Raw genomic sequence first — 18,462 nt, forward strand, 5'->3', positions numbered from 1 at the left:
GGACCAGGTCCAGGGAAGGGCAACGAAGCTAGGGAAGGGTCTAGAGCACAAGTCTGATGAGAGGTGGCTGAGGGACCTGGGGTTGTTTAGTCTGGAGAAAAGGAGGCTCAAGGGAGACCTTCTCTCTCTCGACAGCTCCCTGAAAGGAGGTTGGAACCAGGTGGGGGTCAGTCTCTTCTCCTGAGGAACAGGGGAGAGAACAGGAGGAAATGGCCTAAAGTTGCTTCAGGGGAGGTTTAGGTTGGACATTAGGAAAAAACATCTTCCCTGCAAGGGTTGTCCAGGCTCAGGCTGCTCAGGGCACTGGTGGAGTCCCCATCCCTGGAGGGTTTTAAAGGCCATGTAGACATGGTGCTGAAGGATGTGGTTTAGTGGTGACCTAGCAGTGTTGAGTTTATGGTTGGATTTGATGATTTTAAAGGTCTCTTCCAACCAAAACTATTCTATAGCTCAATGAGTTAAGTTAAAAAATTTCAGATGCTAAATTATTCATTATTGTTTAAAAAAGAAAAATATGTATTGTAACATCTTCCATTGCTTTATTTGCTTGTTTTGCTTCCTGTGTAGGGCCCAGTCTGTCTTAAATGAAAAGACTGTATCTGAGTGTGGCAAGGTATCAGTTCTTCTGAACATCCTCAGCCTTTCAACTGTACTAACGGGGAGAAAACAGTGTTCCAGACAGAGCCACACTGGATCATGTAACAGTGACTGTGTTGAAACACTGATCTTCATTTTTTTTTTTTCCAGAAAAAGAAGATGGTAATGTCACTTCTCAGACCCACGTGTACAGAGCACATCACTCTGGCTTCCACCCCTCTGCCTCAAGTGTGCTATCAGCAGTAGAAATAAAGTTCATTATTGCTACCTGATTTATTATGCTGCAAAACCAGTGCTATAAAATGCTTATTAGCGTGCATTTTACCAACCCAAAGGTCAATCTTAGACACAGGAGAACAAGGATGTTAAATCTGAAGGCATTTCAAGCTGTCACTCTTTTGATGGGATGAGAGATGCAAGCCAGTAAGGAAAATAAAGACGCTTTTTATGTTGTATTATATATTATATTGTTTTCCTTTTCTTCTGAAGGCACGTAATTTGAACAGAAACCCTCATGACTGCATATGCATAAACCCCATCATTCACCTGAAGCATGCTTTCAGTACATTCTTTTAATGGAAACAGCCTCGTCCCTTCCCCTCTGACATGGCAAGTCCATGAATTGAGAAATCACAATCAATTATCAAGTGGCTTCTGGAGGCTCCAGAGGGAGCGGACAGGAAACGGCCACGGTGGTCACACTGATTTCATCTCCCTGATTCCACTGTGGTGACCAGGTTCAATGGGAGCAATGCATCAGCTGCATTAACACACCTCTGCTCTTGGGCTGAAACGTACAGAAGCGAACCAGCAAGAGACAATCATATCCACTTGACAAGACACTGTTTCTTCATCCTGTACTACAAGCTCTAATGAGCTTTCTTTGGGGCTAAGTTCATTATTTTCCAATTTTTGAAGGACTAAGACATACAAGAGTGCTTTTTTTTCCTCTCAGTGCTAGACATACTATTTGAAGCCACATTAGGGAACAGGGAAGGACATTTCTATGCAATAACTTTGGATTACTGGATGGCAAAGACCAGTTAATTTGGTGAGAAGAGGTGACGCTAGCAAACCAGCTGGATACCAAAAAGGGAAGTTTGCTGCTGTGACTTCAGTGATTAGGATTCAGTGTGTCTAAAGGTATTTTTGTGTGATAACATTTGCAGCACCTTATTGAGCCTCTGAGCACAACAGCCGTAGGTAGAGTCCCTACCCTGCCAGCCACGGGCTCTGACTGTACCTGACAGCACAGGTCCGTCACTGTCACCTGCGTGGGACTGGCACGCCAGTGCTGTACAGCCTGGGGCTCACTTGTCTGAAATATTTTTATTTAAAATGGTTACCTTCTGAGCTCCTGAACAAAACACCTTCTAAAATCTGTGATTTCTAATATCCCCCAACTCAACACGCATGGGTACCCACACACCTACAGTCACTGAATGTAAGAAGGTCCCGTGCATTAACAGGATAATCCCCTTGCACCTCAAAAATCTTAGGGTGCAAATCTTTGGGATAAACAATTACCACTCACTTTTGCCACCTCTCAGCTGCAACTCGGTCTAGCCATAGTCACTTTCCTTTGTGCAACCACCTTTTGACCATACAAAATGAAGTTATTTCTACAGCAATTTTTCGCTCATTCACATGGTATTTTTCTGTAACGGTCACAGCAACGTGCGATTTAGGTTGGTCGACCTTCACTTGAACTTTTTCACAGAAATAATGAATGGTTATCTCGTCAGCATCCAGGTTGGGATATCCACCCCTGCTGTGCAAGCAAAACCCCGTAGGATACTCGGACTTGGCATGAAGCCACCCAACCTGCCTGAACCCCTCCTGACAAGCTGTGTGGGGAAAAGGGCATGAGGTACGAAACTGCCATAAAATCTGTTTGTCCCTCATGAAAAACAAAAAGGCAACCCCAAACCAGAAGAAAACAAGATTGAAATAATGTACTTATTTATACACAAAAACAAAGGATACAAATTGTTAAAGAATAATACCTTTTGATTTGTTGTATCTCAACTACCCATATCTGGATCAGAGGGGGAAAAGGAGACTGGACACATCTTAAATACATTGTAGGGCATAACTACTTTTCATGTCCAAAGTGAAATTTTAACTTTTCTTCTCTCTGCTTCTCGTTTCCCTTTGCTGAACACATCAGGCTCTCATCCATTTTTCAATTTGCCTGGTGTCCAATATGCTTTAAATTCACCATGAAACTTTTCTATCTCCAAAAGCATGAACATGAGATTTAATCAAAAATTAAATTTAAACCCAGCAAACCCAATAATAAATTGGAAAATTGGTTTAGTACTGAAGTTTAATAGTGCAATGTGTATGTACTCTGTATTAGACACTTCAGTCAACTCTATTTTCTGAATTATATTTTAGTTCATGGAGGTCCATAAGCACACTTCAGAACTTAAAATATTTCTTATTTTTGTTTAAGATTCTTAGCTCAACTTGATTAAAATGCCATCTGGACCTCTCTTGATAAAATCATCTTCCTGCCTTCTCTCACATTACAGCTTCTTAAAGTGTTTTGGCCTTAGCTGCTTTTAACCCTCAAGAGCATTGTACCTGAAGCTATTCCAGCCTCTTCTATCTGAAACATGATTCTGAGCAGCATACCCCATTCAACCAAGTAGAATTTAGGTATTTTTCTGGAGGAAAGTCAAGTGTGAGCACAGCACTAGAGTATGTAAGATGAGGTGAGCTAACAGCAAAGTGTCATGGAAACTAAAGTAGCTAATAAAAACTATGAACAAAAACATTTCTATTGGTCTTGCTGTGCAGCAGAGGTTGTACAGTTGTGAAAAAACTGCACGAGTTTCTAACTGGTGCAGCAAAACAAAAAGAAAAGAAACAGGAAAGCAAGAAGTAAACATCATGATGACAGGTCTTTTAATTCTTTCACCATCACATTTAGACTATCTTGGCTTCCTAGCCTTTCTGAAAAAAAAAAAAAAAAAAAAAAAAAACCTAGCCACATTTTAGAGCAGCAGTTGATGAATTTCTCAGATTTTGAGTTTCCAGTTAGTGGAACTGTAACTACCTGGACAACCTGTCAGAGATGGTGATTTTTTTTCTGGAAAAAGAATACTTTCTTCTTCATTAGATGTATTTTTCTAGCACTTCATCTTCAAAGTGTCCTGAAAAGGATCATGTATTCCTTAGTGTACTTAATATCCCCACTTTCTGTCTTGATTCTCAAATTGGTTCAAGACATTCTGACCTTTTCATGGTATTTATCTCTAAATCAGATGACAAGGGAGTCTGGACATTGTTACAGAGAACCCCTGTCATAACCTATTATTTTTTAAACCAAATGTCAAGTTTTGTTCCTGTGAAAAACTCTTGTCATCATGCATAATGAATTTGTGTTATCCCACCAATCCTCCTAAATTAAACCTAAAGACATGAAGAGATGAAACTTTCTGTCAGGATTTATTACAGAAGCAAAAAAAGGACAAAACCCCTCAAAACTCTCATCAAGCACAGTGCAGGACATTCTCACACACTTGAATTGGTCTGGCAGATGGGTATCGATAGGGTCAATTCCCAAAGCAGGGATCACACACTTTTTTTTAATTGGAAAAAAAAACAAAAAACAAAAAACAACAACAACTCATAAAATTAGAGTTTCCTTTTCATTTGGTAAAAAGAAGATTTTGATAAATTTTGATCAATAAATAAATTTAATAAAATGCAATGTAGCACTACTAAAATAAGAAAAATAGGGAGGAAAAAGGTGATCCTTCAACCACACTGTAATCATCTGCTAACTTGCTCACTAATTTTTCCATGACAAACCATGCTTCAGTACCTGGATAGAAACAAATTAATTTCCTAACTTTTATAACCACACTCTAAAGTATGCTTTCTTATTTTCTATTACAAACCAAGTACCAGGAGAACACCACCAAACCCCATTGATCCCAAAGGCAAAATCACACATTTTCCTGAATATGTTGCTGAATATGCTGCTTCAAAAATGTTTCCAGTTGTATTTCAGTCTTTTTTATGTTGTTTTCAGTTAAAATGTAAATTCCAGTTTGGGAAAGGTGGGACAAGCAGCAGTAAGACTTGGATATCCTAGAAAAAGGATTAGCCAGGTGGATGCTCTATATGTACCATCACTAGACAAAATACTTTGGAGGGACTACAACTAAACTCCTGTGTACTCCTGTTGCTTGCAGTAGGAAACGACCCCCTGACCGAGTATGACTCAAAATGGCAGTGAGCTCTCTCAGGAAGGAAAAAAAGAAAGCAAAAGAAAACTTAGGTAAACAGAGGCTTACCGAAACGCAGCTGATGAGCAGCCTGATGCAAACCCAACTGCATCTAATGCAGAATTTTACATCCTGCCTCTCTGGCACATGGTTTCATTCAGGAAGCATCTTGATTCCCCAAACTATGCCATTTTACTTATAGGAAACAAGCTACGGCTTCTCTAATTGCTTCTCAGAGCAATACGTTAGAGGCAAATAAGTAAATCAGTGAGAAAATAGGTTTGGAAACTTCACTGTTGCCTAACCAAAAAACCTTCCCTTCCCCTCCAAACCCCTGGTTTGTTTGGGGTTTTTACCCTGTTCTACTCAATTTGAACAAAGGCCACTCTCAGCAGCTGTCTTTACTTCTGATTTTTTAAACATGTATAGATCGACTTGTTCCTCTCCCTGGAATAACTCATTTCTCTTAATATTTCTATTTTTCTCTCATGCATTGTAATAATGGTTGACTGAACTAGTAGGACACTCCTGATGAGAAAAGCACAGTTGCTTCTAGAAGGCCTCAGACACAACCTTGTGGATGCTGTTCTGTGCCCAACAGCACCTTTTTGACAGAGGCAGCAAATTAGAGAGATCCTAAACATTAAATACTCAGTGCTGCTGTGCCAGATTCCCCATCTCCTGGTTCACAATGAGAAAAACTGAACAGCAATAAACCAGAGAACTGGGAAAAGCCTCTTGAAATTACACTCCCAACCACCTCCTAGTGTGCCTCCATAATTTTGTTTCACAAACTCTTACGAGGCACAGCAATTTGCTGGAGCGATATTTGCCTACAGTATTGACAGATTTAATTAAGTGGAAAACGTGACATCGGATCTTCTACCGAGCGAGCCAAAGGCCCACATGTCACAAAATCTCAGTTTTGAACCAGAACACATTCTCACAGTAGTGTTGTTGCTAGTAGAGAATGAAAATGCCACACCACATTTACATCAAGTAATAGCCTCGAACTCCCCACTTCACGTTATTTCCTCATAAATCCGAACCGAACTTCAGACGACCACAGAACTGGGCACATCTTTCCCAACAGGCTGGGGACCTATAATGCAATACTAACAGAAGATGAAAGTTTCCAGTATTTTCCTTTTTCTGCTACGAAATGGATGAACACCTGTTTAATGTGCCCAGAGGCAATAATCAGGAGCCAATGATGCTCCTTTCGGTTAACATTTCATTTCCTGCTCCAGCAACACATTGCTGCTAGCAATGACCTTCTAGTTGCAGAGGATGTAGCATTTATTCATTCACAAAGCAAAAAAAAGATCTCAAGTCCCTTTGAACTTTTACTGGTTTAAAATTAAGAGGACTCATTAAGAAGACTGTCTTGCTAAAAAAATAAAACCCAAACCTCTTTAAAATCAACTGAGGTTCACTTCACATCTGGTCTTCACTGTTCCATAGCGCTACTAATTATTATCTGTTAATTAAGAAATGAAAGTGCTGCCATTACTTGTTTGGAAGAAATGGAAACTTCTGGATCAATTACTTGCTCAGGAATTTAATAAGGAGGTGATCTGGGTGGAGCCATCAAGACAACAGAAGTAATAGCTTGGGAAAGGAGGACTCCAAAGAGTTGATTTGATTCTCCCAAGCAAGTGATTTATTGCCAGGGACACGGCTGCTTCACCAGCACCAAGTGGCATGAGACCCAAGGCAGCACTGAAAAACTCAGGGAACTGTGCAAATGGATGCAGAAAGTCTCATGTGCCATGTGCCAGCCCCTCCTCTCTCCATCACCTTGCTGTGCTCAGCATCCTCAGGCTGCTGCTCTCTCAGAGGTGATGGAAGTCGCAGGTCAGGCCTTGTCTGCACACTGCTGGCCACCGTCTGGTTTGGCCCTTGTGCCTCCCTCTGATGTGGCGAGAAGAGCAGCAGCAGCATTCTTCTTCCTGGGCAGCTGAAGGTCAAAGGAGCTCAGAGCTACATTAGCCATCTACAGTTAAAGGTCTGCATGTTAGAGGTCTTTGATTCTTTTTGATTTCTGCCTCTTCACACTTTGCATTTTTATGAAACAAGCAAACAAGGCTTGGTCTGGAAAACACCACTCAGCAGGCACTGCTGCTGTCAGCACTCTCAAAGTCATATTTAATATCCATGACAAGGACAAACAAAGAACCATGTAGAAAAGAATCCACATTGCTAACGTAGTGAAACCCTGTGGCTCCAGAGAAAAGATCTTGGCTAGGAGTCCTGGGACAGCCTGCAGCATCAGCTGAAGTGTGGTACAGGCAGCGAGGGTCACATCTAGGGATGCCCTAGAGAAAGATCAGTGGGAGCTGCAGCATATCAGTGTCCCCAGAAGATAGTCATGTGCAAGGAGCACTGAGGATGGATCATCTGGCCATTGATAACTACACTAATGTCCTGCAAGCCCCTGGGGTGGCATCTGGACAAGCTGCTGGACCAGATCATGCAGACCTTCCAGCTGATGCCACTCTGCTTCTAACAGCCTGCTGCAATGCTTGGCCTTGACTTGCTTGTTCCCACCACAAGACCTGATTGGTTGCAGCAGATCTCCTTCTGATGTACTTTAGTGGTCGTCTGTCTCAGTCATTAGGAAGGAATGATATTTTATCAGTCACCTGTCATCAAACAACTGCTCTGTGTTGTATTTTTTGGCTCTCAGAGCTCTTTGCTTCCCTTTGCTGTTTTATACATAGAGCACAGCAGCATTTAGAAGTCTCCAGTATCATCTACAACCCAAAGTAATAAAGTGGAGGGTAAGAGTGACTAATTAATTTACCCCAGATTATGGGTTAATGCAAAGGGATGGCCAGTGAATAAAATGCAAATCCATGACTCTCATCTACTTGACTGCTACCTCCTGGGGAAGTCACTTTAAGATGTGGATAATGATAGAATCATTAAGGTTGGAAAAAACCTCCAAGATCATCAAGTCCAACCATCAACCAAACACTACCATGACCACTAAACCATGTCCCAGTGTGCCACAGCTACACATTATTTGAACCCCTCCAGGGATGAGGACTCCACCACCTCCATGGGCAGCCTCCTCCAATGCCTCACCACTACAGCAGGAAATAAATTCTTCCTAATATCCAACTGAAACCTTCCCTGGTGCAACTTCAGCCCATTGCCTCTTGTCCTATTGCTGGCTACCTGGGAGAAGAGACCAACACCCATCTCACTCCAACCTCCTTCCAGGGAGTGGGAGAGAGCAAGAAGGTCTCCCTGCAGCCTCCTCTTCTCCAGACTAAACAACCCCAGGTCCCTCAGCTACTCCTCACAAGACTTGTGCTCTAAGACCCTTCACCAGCTTTGTTGCTGTTCCCTGGTCCCACTCCAGCACCTCAATAATCAGTCGATAACAATCAATCAAAGCCACCCTCAGTATGAACAGGACTCCAAGGAGATACCCTAATGTTTCTGATGGAGCAGAGAGCTGCCAGACCAACAGCTCAAGGCAGGGTTGCACTTTTATCTCCCTATCTGCCTAACGTGGCTATGCCTTTCTGATCATGCCATCTGGTCCCCTCTCTCCTATTTTTTACTATTTATTTCCAATTTGTAACACATGCTGCAACCACGCAGGCAGCGTTAGCCTGTAAAGCTGTTCAACCGTGACCTTTTCCTAAATACACAGAAATAAAGTTTGTAAAACAGCTAGAAAACAATGCTGGAATCATCCAGATTACGATAATGAGGCCAGCAAAGATCAATACTAATCCACTCAAAAGCCACTAATTCTCAATCCTTCAGAAATTCTGGTACCCACACCCAACGGTTCATCATTCTGCAAGCAGCACCACAACTCTGTGCTGACATTTACCCTGAAGATACACCATGTCAACTGAAAAATAAGGTTATATGAAACCTGCCAGTTTCAGCTTCCATCACTGTCAAGAAAGCAAACACAAAGCGCAGTCTACAGTGTGACAAGCCCTGAAAACCTGAGGAATCAAAACTAGCTCTGCTCCAAAATGTTTTGAGAGAGTCTTAGAGCCAAATCAGAAAGTTATGGGGTTGTTTTTATTTAATTTCTGATGCTGAAGAAAATGAGTATCTGCCTCCTTTGCTGCCCCTAATTTAATAGGGTTTTTTTGTGTGTGTTTTTTTTTTGTTGGTTTTTTTTGTTTGTTTGTTTGTTTGTTTGTTTTTTTCCTGACAGTGTGCATCAAAGAATTTACCAAGAATGGAGTAGTGCTGTTTCTTTGGAAAGAGCAACTAGGCTGTTCAGCTAATCCTGATGAGTTCGCAAGGAGGAGATGGTAACATGGGTCATTCAGTTGTCATCTAAGGGTATAAGGGGATATGAGCCATTTTTTACTCAGTTTTCTTCACTGTGGTGAAATAAAGTTTCCTCTCCTGAGATAAAACTGGAGCTGAAGGTGGCCTAAGGAAGCATGAGCTCAGTTCATTTTTCCAAAAGACAATGCAAACTCTGTCTGTGCTCCTGGACCTTAGAATCACAGAACAATTTAGGCTGGAAAAAAACAAGATCACCAAGCTCAGACATTAACCCAGCACTGCCAAGCCCACCACTAAGCCATATCACTCAGCATCACATCTAAATGGCTTTGAAACCCCTCGAGGGATGGTGATTCAACCACTGCCCTGGACAGCCTTGTCCAGGAATTGACAACCCTTTTGGGGAAGACAAGTTTCTTCTTGTCCTATCACTTGTTATTTGGGAGAAGAAACTGGTACCAACTTCTCTACAAGCTCCTTTCAGGGAGCTATAGAGAGCAAGAAGGTCTCCCCTAAGACTCCTTTTCTTCAGACTAAACAGACCCAGTTCTATCATCAGCTGCTCCTCCTAAAACTCATGCTCTGGACCTTAAAGACTCTTCAAGTCTCTTCTCACAGTCTTGCAAACAAAGAGGCTGCATTGGTTGATGTCAGAACTGCACGATAACTCTTCTACGTGGCAGAGGTGGACCACACCATGCTGCAGGTACTCCTGAGGCTGGAGTCAGGCTGAGTGCTGCAGCACTGTGGCTGCATTGCAGCCTCTCCCAAAAAACACTGCTCAGGAACACATTTGTCACCAGGTAGGATTCAAGGGCAGGGGCCTTAAAGGTGAAGGTCATTCAGAATAAAGTTATAAAAGTGAAAGGAAACAAAGTGCATTCCTGAGTATGGCCCTGGCAGAGAGGAGTCTGTCTCAGGGTGGCTCCTGAGGCCACAAATTAGCTTTTGTAATTTAGCCAAAATGTGGAGTATCTTGGAAAGGCCTCATAATTATCATATTTTTTTGTCTTCCTGTTAAAAAAGTGTATCTGTGTTTATTTCCTCCTCACAGCTACACAAACAGGCCCTGTTCAACTTCTTGAAAACAGTGACACAGAAGGTTAAAGCTATTGCAGAAAGGCTTTAAATTTGATTCAGAAATTGCATGCATTCACATGATTGCTGAAATTACACAAATGGAAATACTTTTATTTCAAGGTCCTTCTTTTGCTACATTACCTATACTACACTTCATATATTTGAAGATATCTCATAAAACAGAGAGCAGCAGAAAAAATTCCCAAGAAAATCCTTCAGCAAAGTATTATCATTTCCACTATCATTAAATGCAAAGTGTATAATTTTACACTATTCTTTCAGATTTCACACTTCTCTTTCAACACTACACACAAGATTTGTATTTTACCATTTTCCATTTCTTTAAGGTGTTCCTTCAAAATGCCAATACCCTCATCACGAGGGAAAAACAGAACGCACAGTAGAAATTTGTGTCTAAAGCCCTTAAAGCTCAGCAAGTCCTCTCATGAGGACCTACTGAAGCCCATCGTGTTCCACCCAATTTCTGATCTCCTGCAGTACTTTATTTTGACAATATCTGTTCAAACCCCACTCTGCTCTGACACTGATTATGTTGCTCCGTTTGAATCAAGAGCACATATTGCAGCAAGGCAATAACTTCTTGATACTGAGAGGCTGTGTGCATCGATGCTATTACCACACAGATGTCAGAAACTGTTTACAAAAACATTCCCTGTAACAAAATTTAACAAACTAATCAGCCTGTGTACTAGATGTGGGGTTTTTTTGAGTTAATTTTAAGAAAATGGGGTTGATTTTATTACATTGTCAGAGGGTAAATTTGATCAAGTCGTGGCTCTGGAGTAGTAACTATCATCTGCGCTTCTAATATCAGAGGTCAAGTTCAAAGTCTCTCACACCCCACAGGAATGTAGCACAGGATCAAAACACACTCAAGCAGACTGGAGGAAACTGAACCTAGAGCCCCAGTGATCCCAGCTACAATTTCAATGCACAAAATTTTTCCTTTATCCACATAACTAATATTTTCAGCAGCTTCTGAGAAGATAGGTTCAAACGAACCTCTCCTCAGTGTTACCTGCAGCCCAGATCCTTTCAGTCAGAGACAACTTGTTAAGACAGTAAAATGGCACCACTGTCTGATATGATTGGGGAATGGCTGGGTGCCAAACAAAGCAGCAGCTCCGAAGTGTTTTGCCACCCTTACTTCATCACACAGGAGTGCTGCAAAAAGCCCTGCGTGTAATTTCACACAGTTGTGCTTCTGGGGCACTTCAGTGCTGACAGCTCTCCTCAGAGCAGCATTCAATTTATTTCCTCAAGAAGAGTTAATATATAAATATGCTAGCAGCTTTAAGCACATGAGGTTTTAGGTGCTTTGGTTCAAACCTTATTTTTGTGTCTTATTTCCTTCCATGAACCAAAGGTAACAGCAGCAGAATGTACAAAAGTTGGGGTACATGCAGAGAAAGCACTTCCGCATTGGCAATAGAGTATTTTTGTAGCCCAAGTATTTCAGAGTAGCACTCAAACGGGAACTTAATTCAACTTAAAATATAGCAGATGTAATGCAACTGAATAAATGCTTTACCTGTATTCATCCTGCGTAAACCGTGGGATTACTGAAGGCTGCAGCACAGCAATTTCTACAGTAGTGGTGTTGAACTTCACGGGGTCCCCATCATCATAAGCAATGACCACTAACTATAAACAATACAGAAAATCACTCTCTTAGTATAGGCAAGAACATTTTCTATGTTGACTTGCAACAATACTTGTATTTTCAGGGTCTAACAAGTTGGATGGGATTTTCTTTCCGTGCAAATCATACATTGTGTAAGAACAGAAGGTAAAGCAAGGTGACAACCATCCACAAGTTGAACCATCTGCTAGAAAAATTACAGAAACACAGTCAACTGGAATTCCAAAACCAGAGTCTTCAACAAATACCTCTCCAAAACACCTTTCCAGCTTCAAGTACACTTTTCAGAGGATTCCCTTCACAACTAATCACAGACTGTCCTTCCTCAGGATTCCAGAATCAATTTCAATTCCTTTAATGGTATATAGTGCGATTCTATGTCTATGCAGTGGAATAGTTTGTACTGGAAAACCACCTATAATTCCCAATAAAGCAGAAGAAGAGCTAGGTAAGAATTCTGCGTTGCCAACAATGATATTTAAAACTGAGGTCTGAAAGCAAAACAGAACAAAAATTCACATTAACTCCCCTCTAAATAAATCTTCTTAGAAAAGACATCTTTGGTATGCTAAAACATGAACAAGACCTTCTCCAAAGGCAGCCTATTATAAATCTTTTGCTCATCTGAGTTTTACTGACATCTATTTTTTTATTTAATCCCTGCTTGTGTGCTGGAACAAACAAGTTCACCTATTTTCAGCTTTCATATGAAGGTGAGCAATCTGCTAGCAAAAGTCTAAGACACCAGCCCCCTGAACATGGCGTAATGCACGGTTTCCCAATTTCCTCTCTCTCTAAATGTGTCCTTCTTCAGGAGGTCACTAGATGGAGCAGGTCAGCACCTCATTCTAGCAGAGTTTTCAGCTGAGTCCAAGCTATTCGCAGAATAGGTTGGTGAAGAGACAGCTTAAAACAAAATAGGGCATTTTTTTTTTCAGCCAATACATTCAGGAACTCTCCAGCGGAAGGTATCCTAATTGCAGAAAGTATGAATATGTCAAAAACTGACTGGGAAAATTCACAGAAGACTCAGTGGCAGGAACAAACCCAATGCTTCTAGATGGAAATACCAGCTCAAAGTCTCCACATCACTGATTTCTGGAATCTTCTGTGCCTCGCCCATGAGCATCCATATATTCTGACAAGTAGTGCTCTGCTAAATTTACTATTGGTCTGCCCTAGCATAGAGCAGTCTTCACGTAGAAATGTAGCTCCATGCCCACGTGCACACCATCTGTGTGCTGCAGTTTCACAACATAGCCACGCAAAATAATTACCAAGAAGGGAAAAAAAAACAAACACTCAACAACACAAAAAATGCACTCCAGTGATGTTAACCAAGAGGTAATTATCTTGCTCTGAGTTTTACTACATTAAAAACTGAGAAGGACTCAGTGTAGCACTGTCCTAAATCGCTAAAACACCGACAGCATCCCAGCGCTACTTGAGCTTACAGTAGTTCCTGATGGTACACTCAGAAGTGGAAAACCTCAAATAATAAGCTTTAATAAAAACCTTTAATAATAAGCTTTATTCCTTATAGCGGAAAGGTAAGCAAATAAACCTTTCTTTAATCCTCATTTCAAAAGCAAATAACTGGAAGAAAAAACAAATCACACCTTAATTACCATACAGAAAGTGGGTAGTTACCAAGCAGGGAAATTACATATAAACCCCCACATATTATAGGTCCCTTTTTTTTTTTTTTCGTATCGACACACTTTAATTGTAAAATCATAACTTACTTGACACCAACTACACTTGAGACTTTTCAGGAACAAGAAAAACAAAATTGTGATTTAAATCTTCTTAAAGCAAAACAAAATTGTGATTTAAATCTTCTTAAAGCAAATTTTTTTATATTATTACAGGGTTTGTGAGCAGGAAAACCCAAAGCATCCAACTGCACAGTAACTTTCTTTACAAGCTATCTTGTTATTCTCTTAAAATTGCTATGCTAGCAACCCTGATGCAGGGATATCAGCAAGGGAACTTTCAAAAACTGAACCTTCCTTCAGCCTCTGTTTATTCGTCCCTCCTAACAGCAGCAATCACATCCATTCAAAATTGTTTCTGAAATCAAAGGCATGAAACACGCTGGAAAGAAATTAAGGAAGCGAAGAAACAAATAAAAATTTCACATCGATTTATATTGCATTTATATGCAATATAAAGGAACACAGAGAAGAAACATGGAGGTAAAAGGAATTCCATCCAACACAGGCACTGTTTACTGACAATATACAGCTTTATGAGCTTGTACCTTAAACACTGTACTTGGCTCTTCATTTAGGTTTACTCGGGTTACCACACGTCCGGAGTCTTCCTCCACATCAAAAATGCTGGCACTGTAGGGAACTGAACAACATCTACTTTGTACCGCACTCGACTTGCTGGTGTGCCCTGTAAGGCAAAAAGAAAGCAACTTGCAGGGGTTTGTACTTCTACACATCTCATGGAACGAGCAAAGGATTAAAATGCAACATTGGTAAACAGACCATCACCAACAAAACTTGCTGCTTGTCTTCCTCATAACTGGGTTGGTTACTGAGCATTCTCCCAAAATATGCTAGGGTGACATCTGAGAGGTTCAGTAAGAAAAATGAGTAGAGGTTTGGAAAGAAGATGGCTGAAAACCCCATCTACTTAAATACCAACAGAAGCAGTGGTTTGTTTCATAACTACTGCAATGTTTAAATAACAGAACCCAGACATGGCTTAAGATTGGTTACTACACATTTCAAAATTTTTTTAACATGTTACTAAAACTCCTTTAGAGTTCAAGTAAATACTCTCAAACCTCCAACACTTATTCCGCTTGTTCTGACAGTCACAGTGCCTCGTTGCTGAAGCTGGGAAGAGGTGTGTTACATTATTTGCTGAGAAGCCAGACTACAGATCTGCCCACAAGGCAGCCAGGCCTGTATGACATTCACACGCTTCTCTTGCAGAGGAACCAAAATTATAACAGCATCAGATTGCCTGGGCAAACACAGCAGCCTGAACGGACTATTTTTACACAGAAACCTAACAGCAGCATCTGAAGGTTCTACTTTTCACCAAAGCTGAGTGATGAACCACTAATACATTTTAAAACCATCACCTCTAAGATGTAAACCACAGAGATGCTAGGGCCTGAAGCACTTCCAAAAACTTTCCCATCACACTTGTGACATCAGAAAATAAAAAGGAGAATTCTTTTGCCATATCAGTGGTAACAGAGAAAGGAGTTTTGCAGATGGATTTTATGTATCCTCCCACTGTTCAAATGCTGTTTCAATGAGAAGGAACAAGCACAGACAGCCTATGCATGGGTCACAAACTGTCTGCATGCATAGGCACCCAAAAATATCCAATTAAAAGGGGAATTGGAAGAGGCATTTCCAGGGACTGCAACAGATTAATTTTTCAGACCAGTAGCTCAGCATTTTCTAACAGAAGGTTACTTACCTGCTTTAACTGTTTTAACGCTAACTGCCTAAATAGATAACATTTAATGTGAAGGATGAAGTTTTTTCAAGTATCCTTTAGATTTCACTGATCCCGTTCTGGCAGCCACCCTGCAGGGACCTTCCAAGGGTGAGGAGCAGCACCGCATATGCAAGCCTAAAAGGCAGCAGCTCCCACATCAGAGATACAGAAGGGCCCTGGCACTTTGCGCTGACTTGCCTGACACGTCAAGTCCCCGAAAGCAAAATGGGTGGCAATGCTTGTCCCTGGGATCTCCACAGTCCCACCACCCCCTGGTAGTACCCCAGGCTCTGCTGCAACAGCTGCTTTCCCATGTGGGCCTGGAGGAGCTTCTCCAGCAGCAGCACCCACCTAACATCAAAGCAGCAGACTTCTCTGGCAGGAATCACCCACACTCTTTTTGGATGAGATGAATTGTACCACACACTGGTTACAAAGAATGTCTGGGAAGCATTGAATTTTAACAGTTTATTCTCAGCACGTTCCCCTTCACTAGTATTGGTAGCAATCCACTGTTCTCCATGATTAAAAGGTGGCGTAGCAGCAGGTTACTAAAGCAGCAAAGACAGTACAAAAATAAACCAGGTACTAAAGAATTGTGAGGAAAAAAGAGCATCAAAGAAGGAGTTTAAAGCAAAGATGATTTTTTTTTGTTTTGTTTTTCTTTTTTTTTTTTACACAGTGATGTCTGAATAACTTTTTCAGCAGGCCAAAGTCTGTGTTCCCTGGATATGGAGACACCTGGGACATTTCACAAAATTCAAACCAGGTTATGTGCTAAATATGTTTGGGAGGAGATTCAGAGAGGCACTCAGAAACTCAGGTCCTATCATTGCCACTATCTCTGTTTCTAATGCCTGTGAGTCTAGACCTCAGATAAGGTTTTGATCTTCACACTGTATTCTAAATAACAAGAGACAAAATATCAGAGCCCACAGATTCATTAACAGCAAGTTGGTAATTTTCACCCGTATTCCAGAACAGGGTATAAAGCAGCTTTGTTGTTATTGAGAATGTATTCGATGGTACCACGTCAGGAACTAACAACAAGGAAAACAGGAAATTTACTTTTGTAAATGGCAACAAAAACAGCTGCAAAAGTGGTTTAAGTTCAATGAATCGTATCAACATCTTGTTGGTACAACAAAATTGCACCCGAGTGCTCAGTCAAAACAGGGTCTGAACGGAAGGCTTGAGTGTAATGGATTTAGTGCAGGTATTTCACATCATGCCAATGCACACTGCTGAGCTGTGTAACACGGTGCCAGGTTTTGCCACATTAACTCCTGATGAGTACTGGGACTATTCAATGAATAACTGCAACTTCAGTGTGAGATAAGTGACCCTTCAGTGAAGAATATTTGAAATAAAAATTATAAGTAGCTTGCAAGAATCAAACCAATGGTATCAATTTTCTAGCTGTTCCAAGAACCCTAATACCAAAGTCTAACTGTAAAAGACGACGACAGAGGACAAGGCAACCAGGCTACCTCAAAACATAAAACCCTGCACAGGTAACGCTTCGCACGTAAAGAGAAGCGAGATAGGGCTGGATGCAGCCAAGACACTCACAGAGTTTCTGGGGAGCCCTGCACGGCTGCTCCCCAGGATGACTTAAACGTTCAGGGGATGAGGCTGTTGCCTCTTTGAGCCCTCCAAGGAAATACAGCCCAGGAAGGGTTTATTAGGCATCACACAAGGCAGTGTCAGCACCTTTAATGACTGAGAACTTGGTCTGCCAGGCGTGTTTTGGTGTTTAGTGAAGTCATATATGAAAGACCACGTTAACAGTTGGAAGAACTTTTTGGAACTATGCACACACTAAGGAGTACAAATACTTGGGAACATGAGAAATTTCAGAGATCGTAGCACAACAGAGGTGATTACACAACTTGCCCCCTGGCATTCCCCAATTCAATAATTTTTCTTCAACATTGTAATTAAGAGGAAATTACCTGCTGAAATCCACTCTACTTGGTTTCAGAGTAATGGTCCTCATTTGCTTGGAAGACTTAAAAGCTATCATCATCATCATTAGACCTGCACACACCAGGTAATTTGTTATTAAATAAACAAAAATCTCATCAGGTTATTGTTCCTGACATGACTATCAAGTACACTTTTCTCCTGTCATTTCTGAAAATAACAAAACAGGGATTTATTTCTTATTTACTATATTTTGGCACCAATGTAATTAGAAAAATCTCCAGAGAGATTTCCCAGGGAAATCCCTTTGGAAGGAAGCATTAATAATTCCAGATATTAATCATCTTTCGCCACTGTTCTAAATTAATTTAAATGCGTTCCTATGTCTACAGCAAAACTCAGATATAGCAGATAATATTCTCGAATAAACCACAGACAAGGATTGTACTTGGCAAGAACCACGTTCCTGCTCTCAAACCAAAGTCTTCCTGAGAGTTCAGAGCTAATATGAAATGTAGATCTAAACCTCATGCAGTTTCAACCACGTCTCTTATTGCTAATTCCTCACATTTCCATTTGCTCTGGGAAAATGCCATTCATTTGTGACACACCATTTCACTTTCATTTGCAGTCTACTCATGAAGATCCCAGATGCACATCTGGTAAATGGCAGGGATTTTGCCCCTAGGTCCTACTATGGACCAGTGGCATAATGAACACAGACTTATTTACCCAGCCTCTTTGTACTCAATAGAACTTTAGGACCAAAGTCAGGAAACTTCTGAGAGTATTCTAGATAAAATGTGAAAACTGGTGAGGAGGTTAATAAACAACTTCCATCTGTAGGTTTCAAAGCGTGCCTGAATGATCTGCATTGTGAAGAGTTTGCCAAAGCCAATTTTGTAAAATCAATCCCATGGGGGAAAAATAAAAAAAAAGTGATGCTAATCCCCCAAATTCACAGGTGGCTGCACATGTTCTTTGCAACACGCTTAAAGTAAAGAAAGCATTTAAGATGGGGCACATCACACATTAGGCAATTGATTTTGGTGGGTCTTATACCAGCTATGGGTTGTAAACGGTGCACTCATGTATATTCACCATAAATGCCTTTATAAAACCCCTAAAATTTAAAGTATTAAAGTATTTTATTCTTTAGCATGTAACTCAACAAGAGGGGCTGAATTTTTGAATTGCTAAATCCAGAAATTC

General features: G+C 40.9%; 1 protein-coding gene across 1 annotated transcript in view; it reads right to left on the reverse strand.

Annotated features, from left to right (window-relative positions):
- Positions 1–18,462, reverse strand: part of LOC103768880 (protocadherin-15-like) — a gene marked incomplete at its 5' end in the record, with an annotated part of 190,564 nt that overhangs the window by 75,403 nt on the left and 96,699 nt on the right. Inside the window, 3 exon segments of the mRNA XM_008936046.1 lie at positions 11,743–11,855; positions 14,117–14,211; positions 14,214–14,256. Coding sequence (XP_008934294.1) covers positions 11,743–11,855; positions 14,117–14,211; positions 14,214–14,256 — 251 coding nt within the window.

Source organism: Merops nubicus, unplaced genomic scaffold, assembly GCF_000691845.1.
Source record: "Merops nubicus isolate BGI_N331 unplaced genomic scaffold, ASM69184v1 scaffold1360, whole genome shotgun sequence".
Lineage (NCBI taxonomy): Eukaryota > Metazoa > Chordata > Aves > Coraciiformes > Meropidae > Merops > Merops nubicus.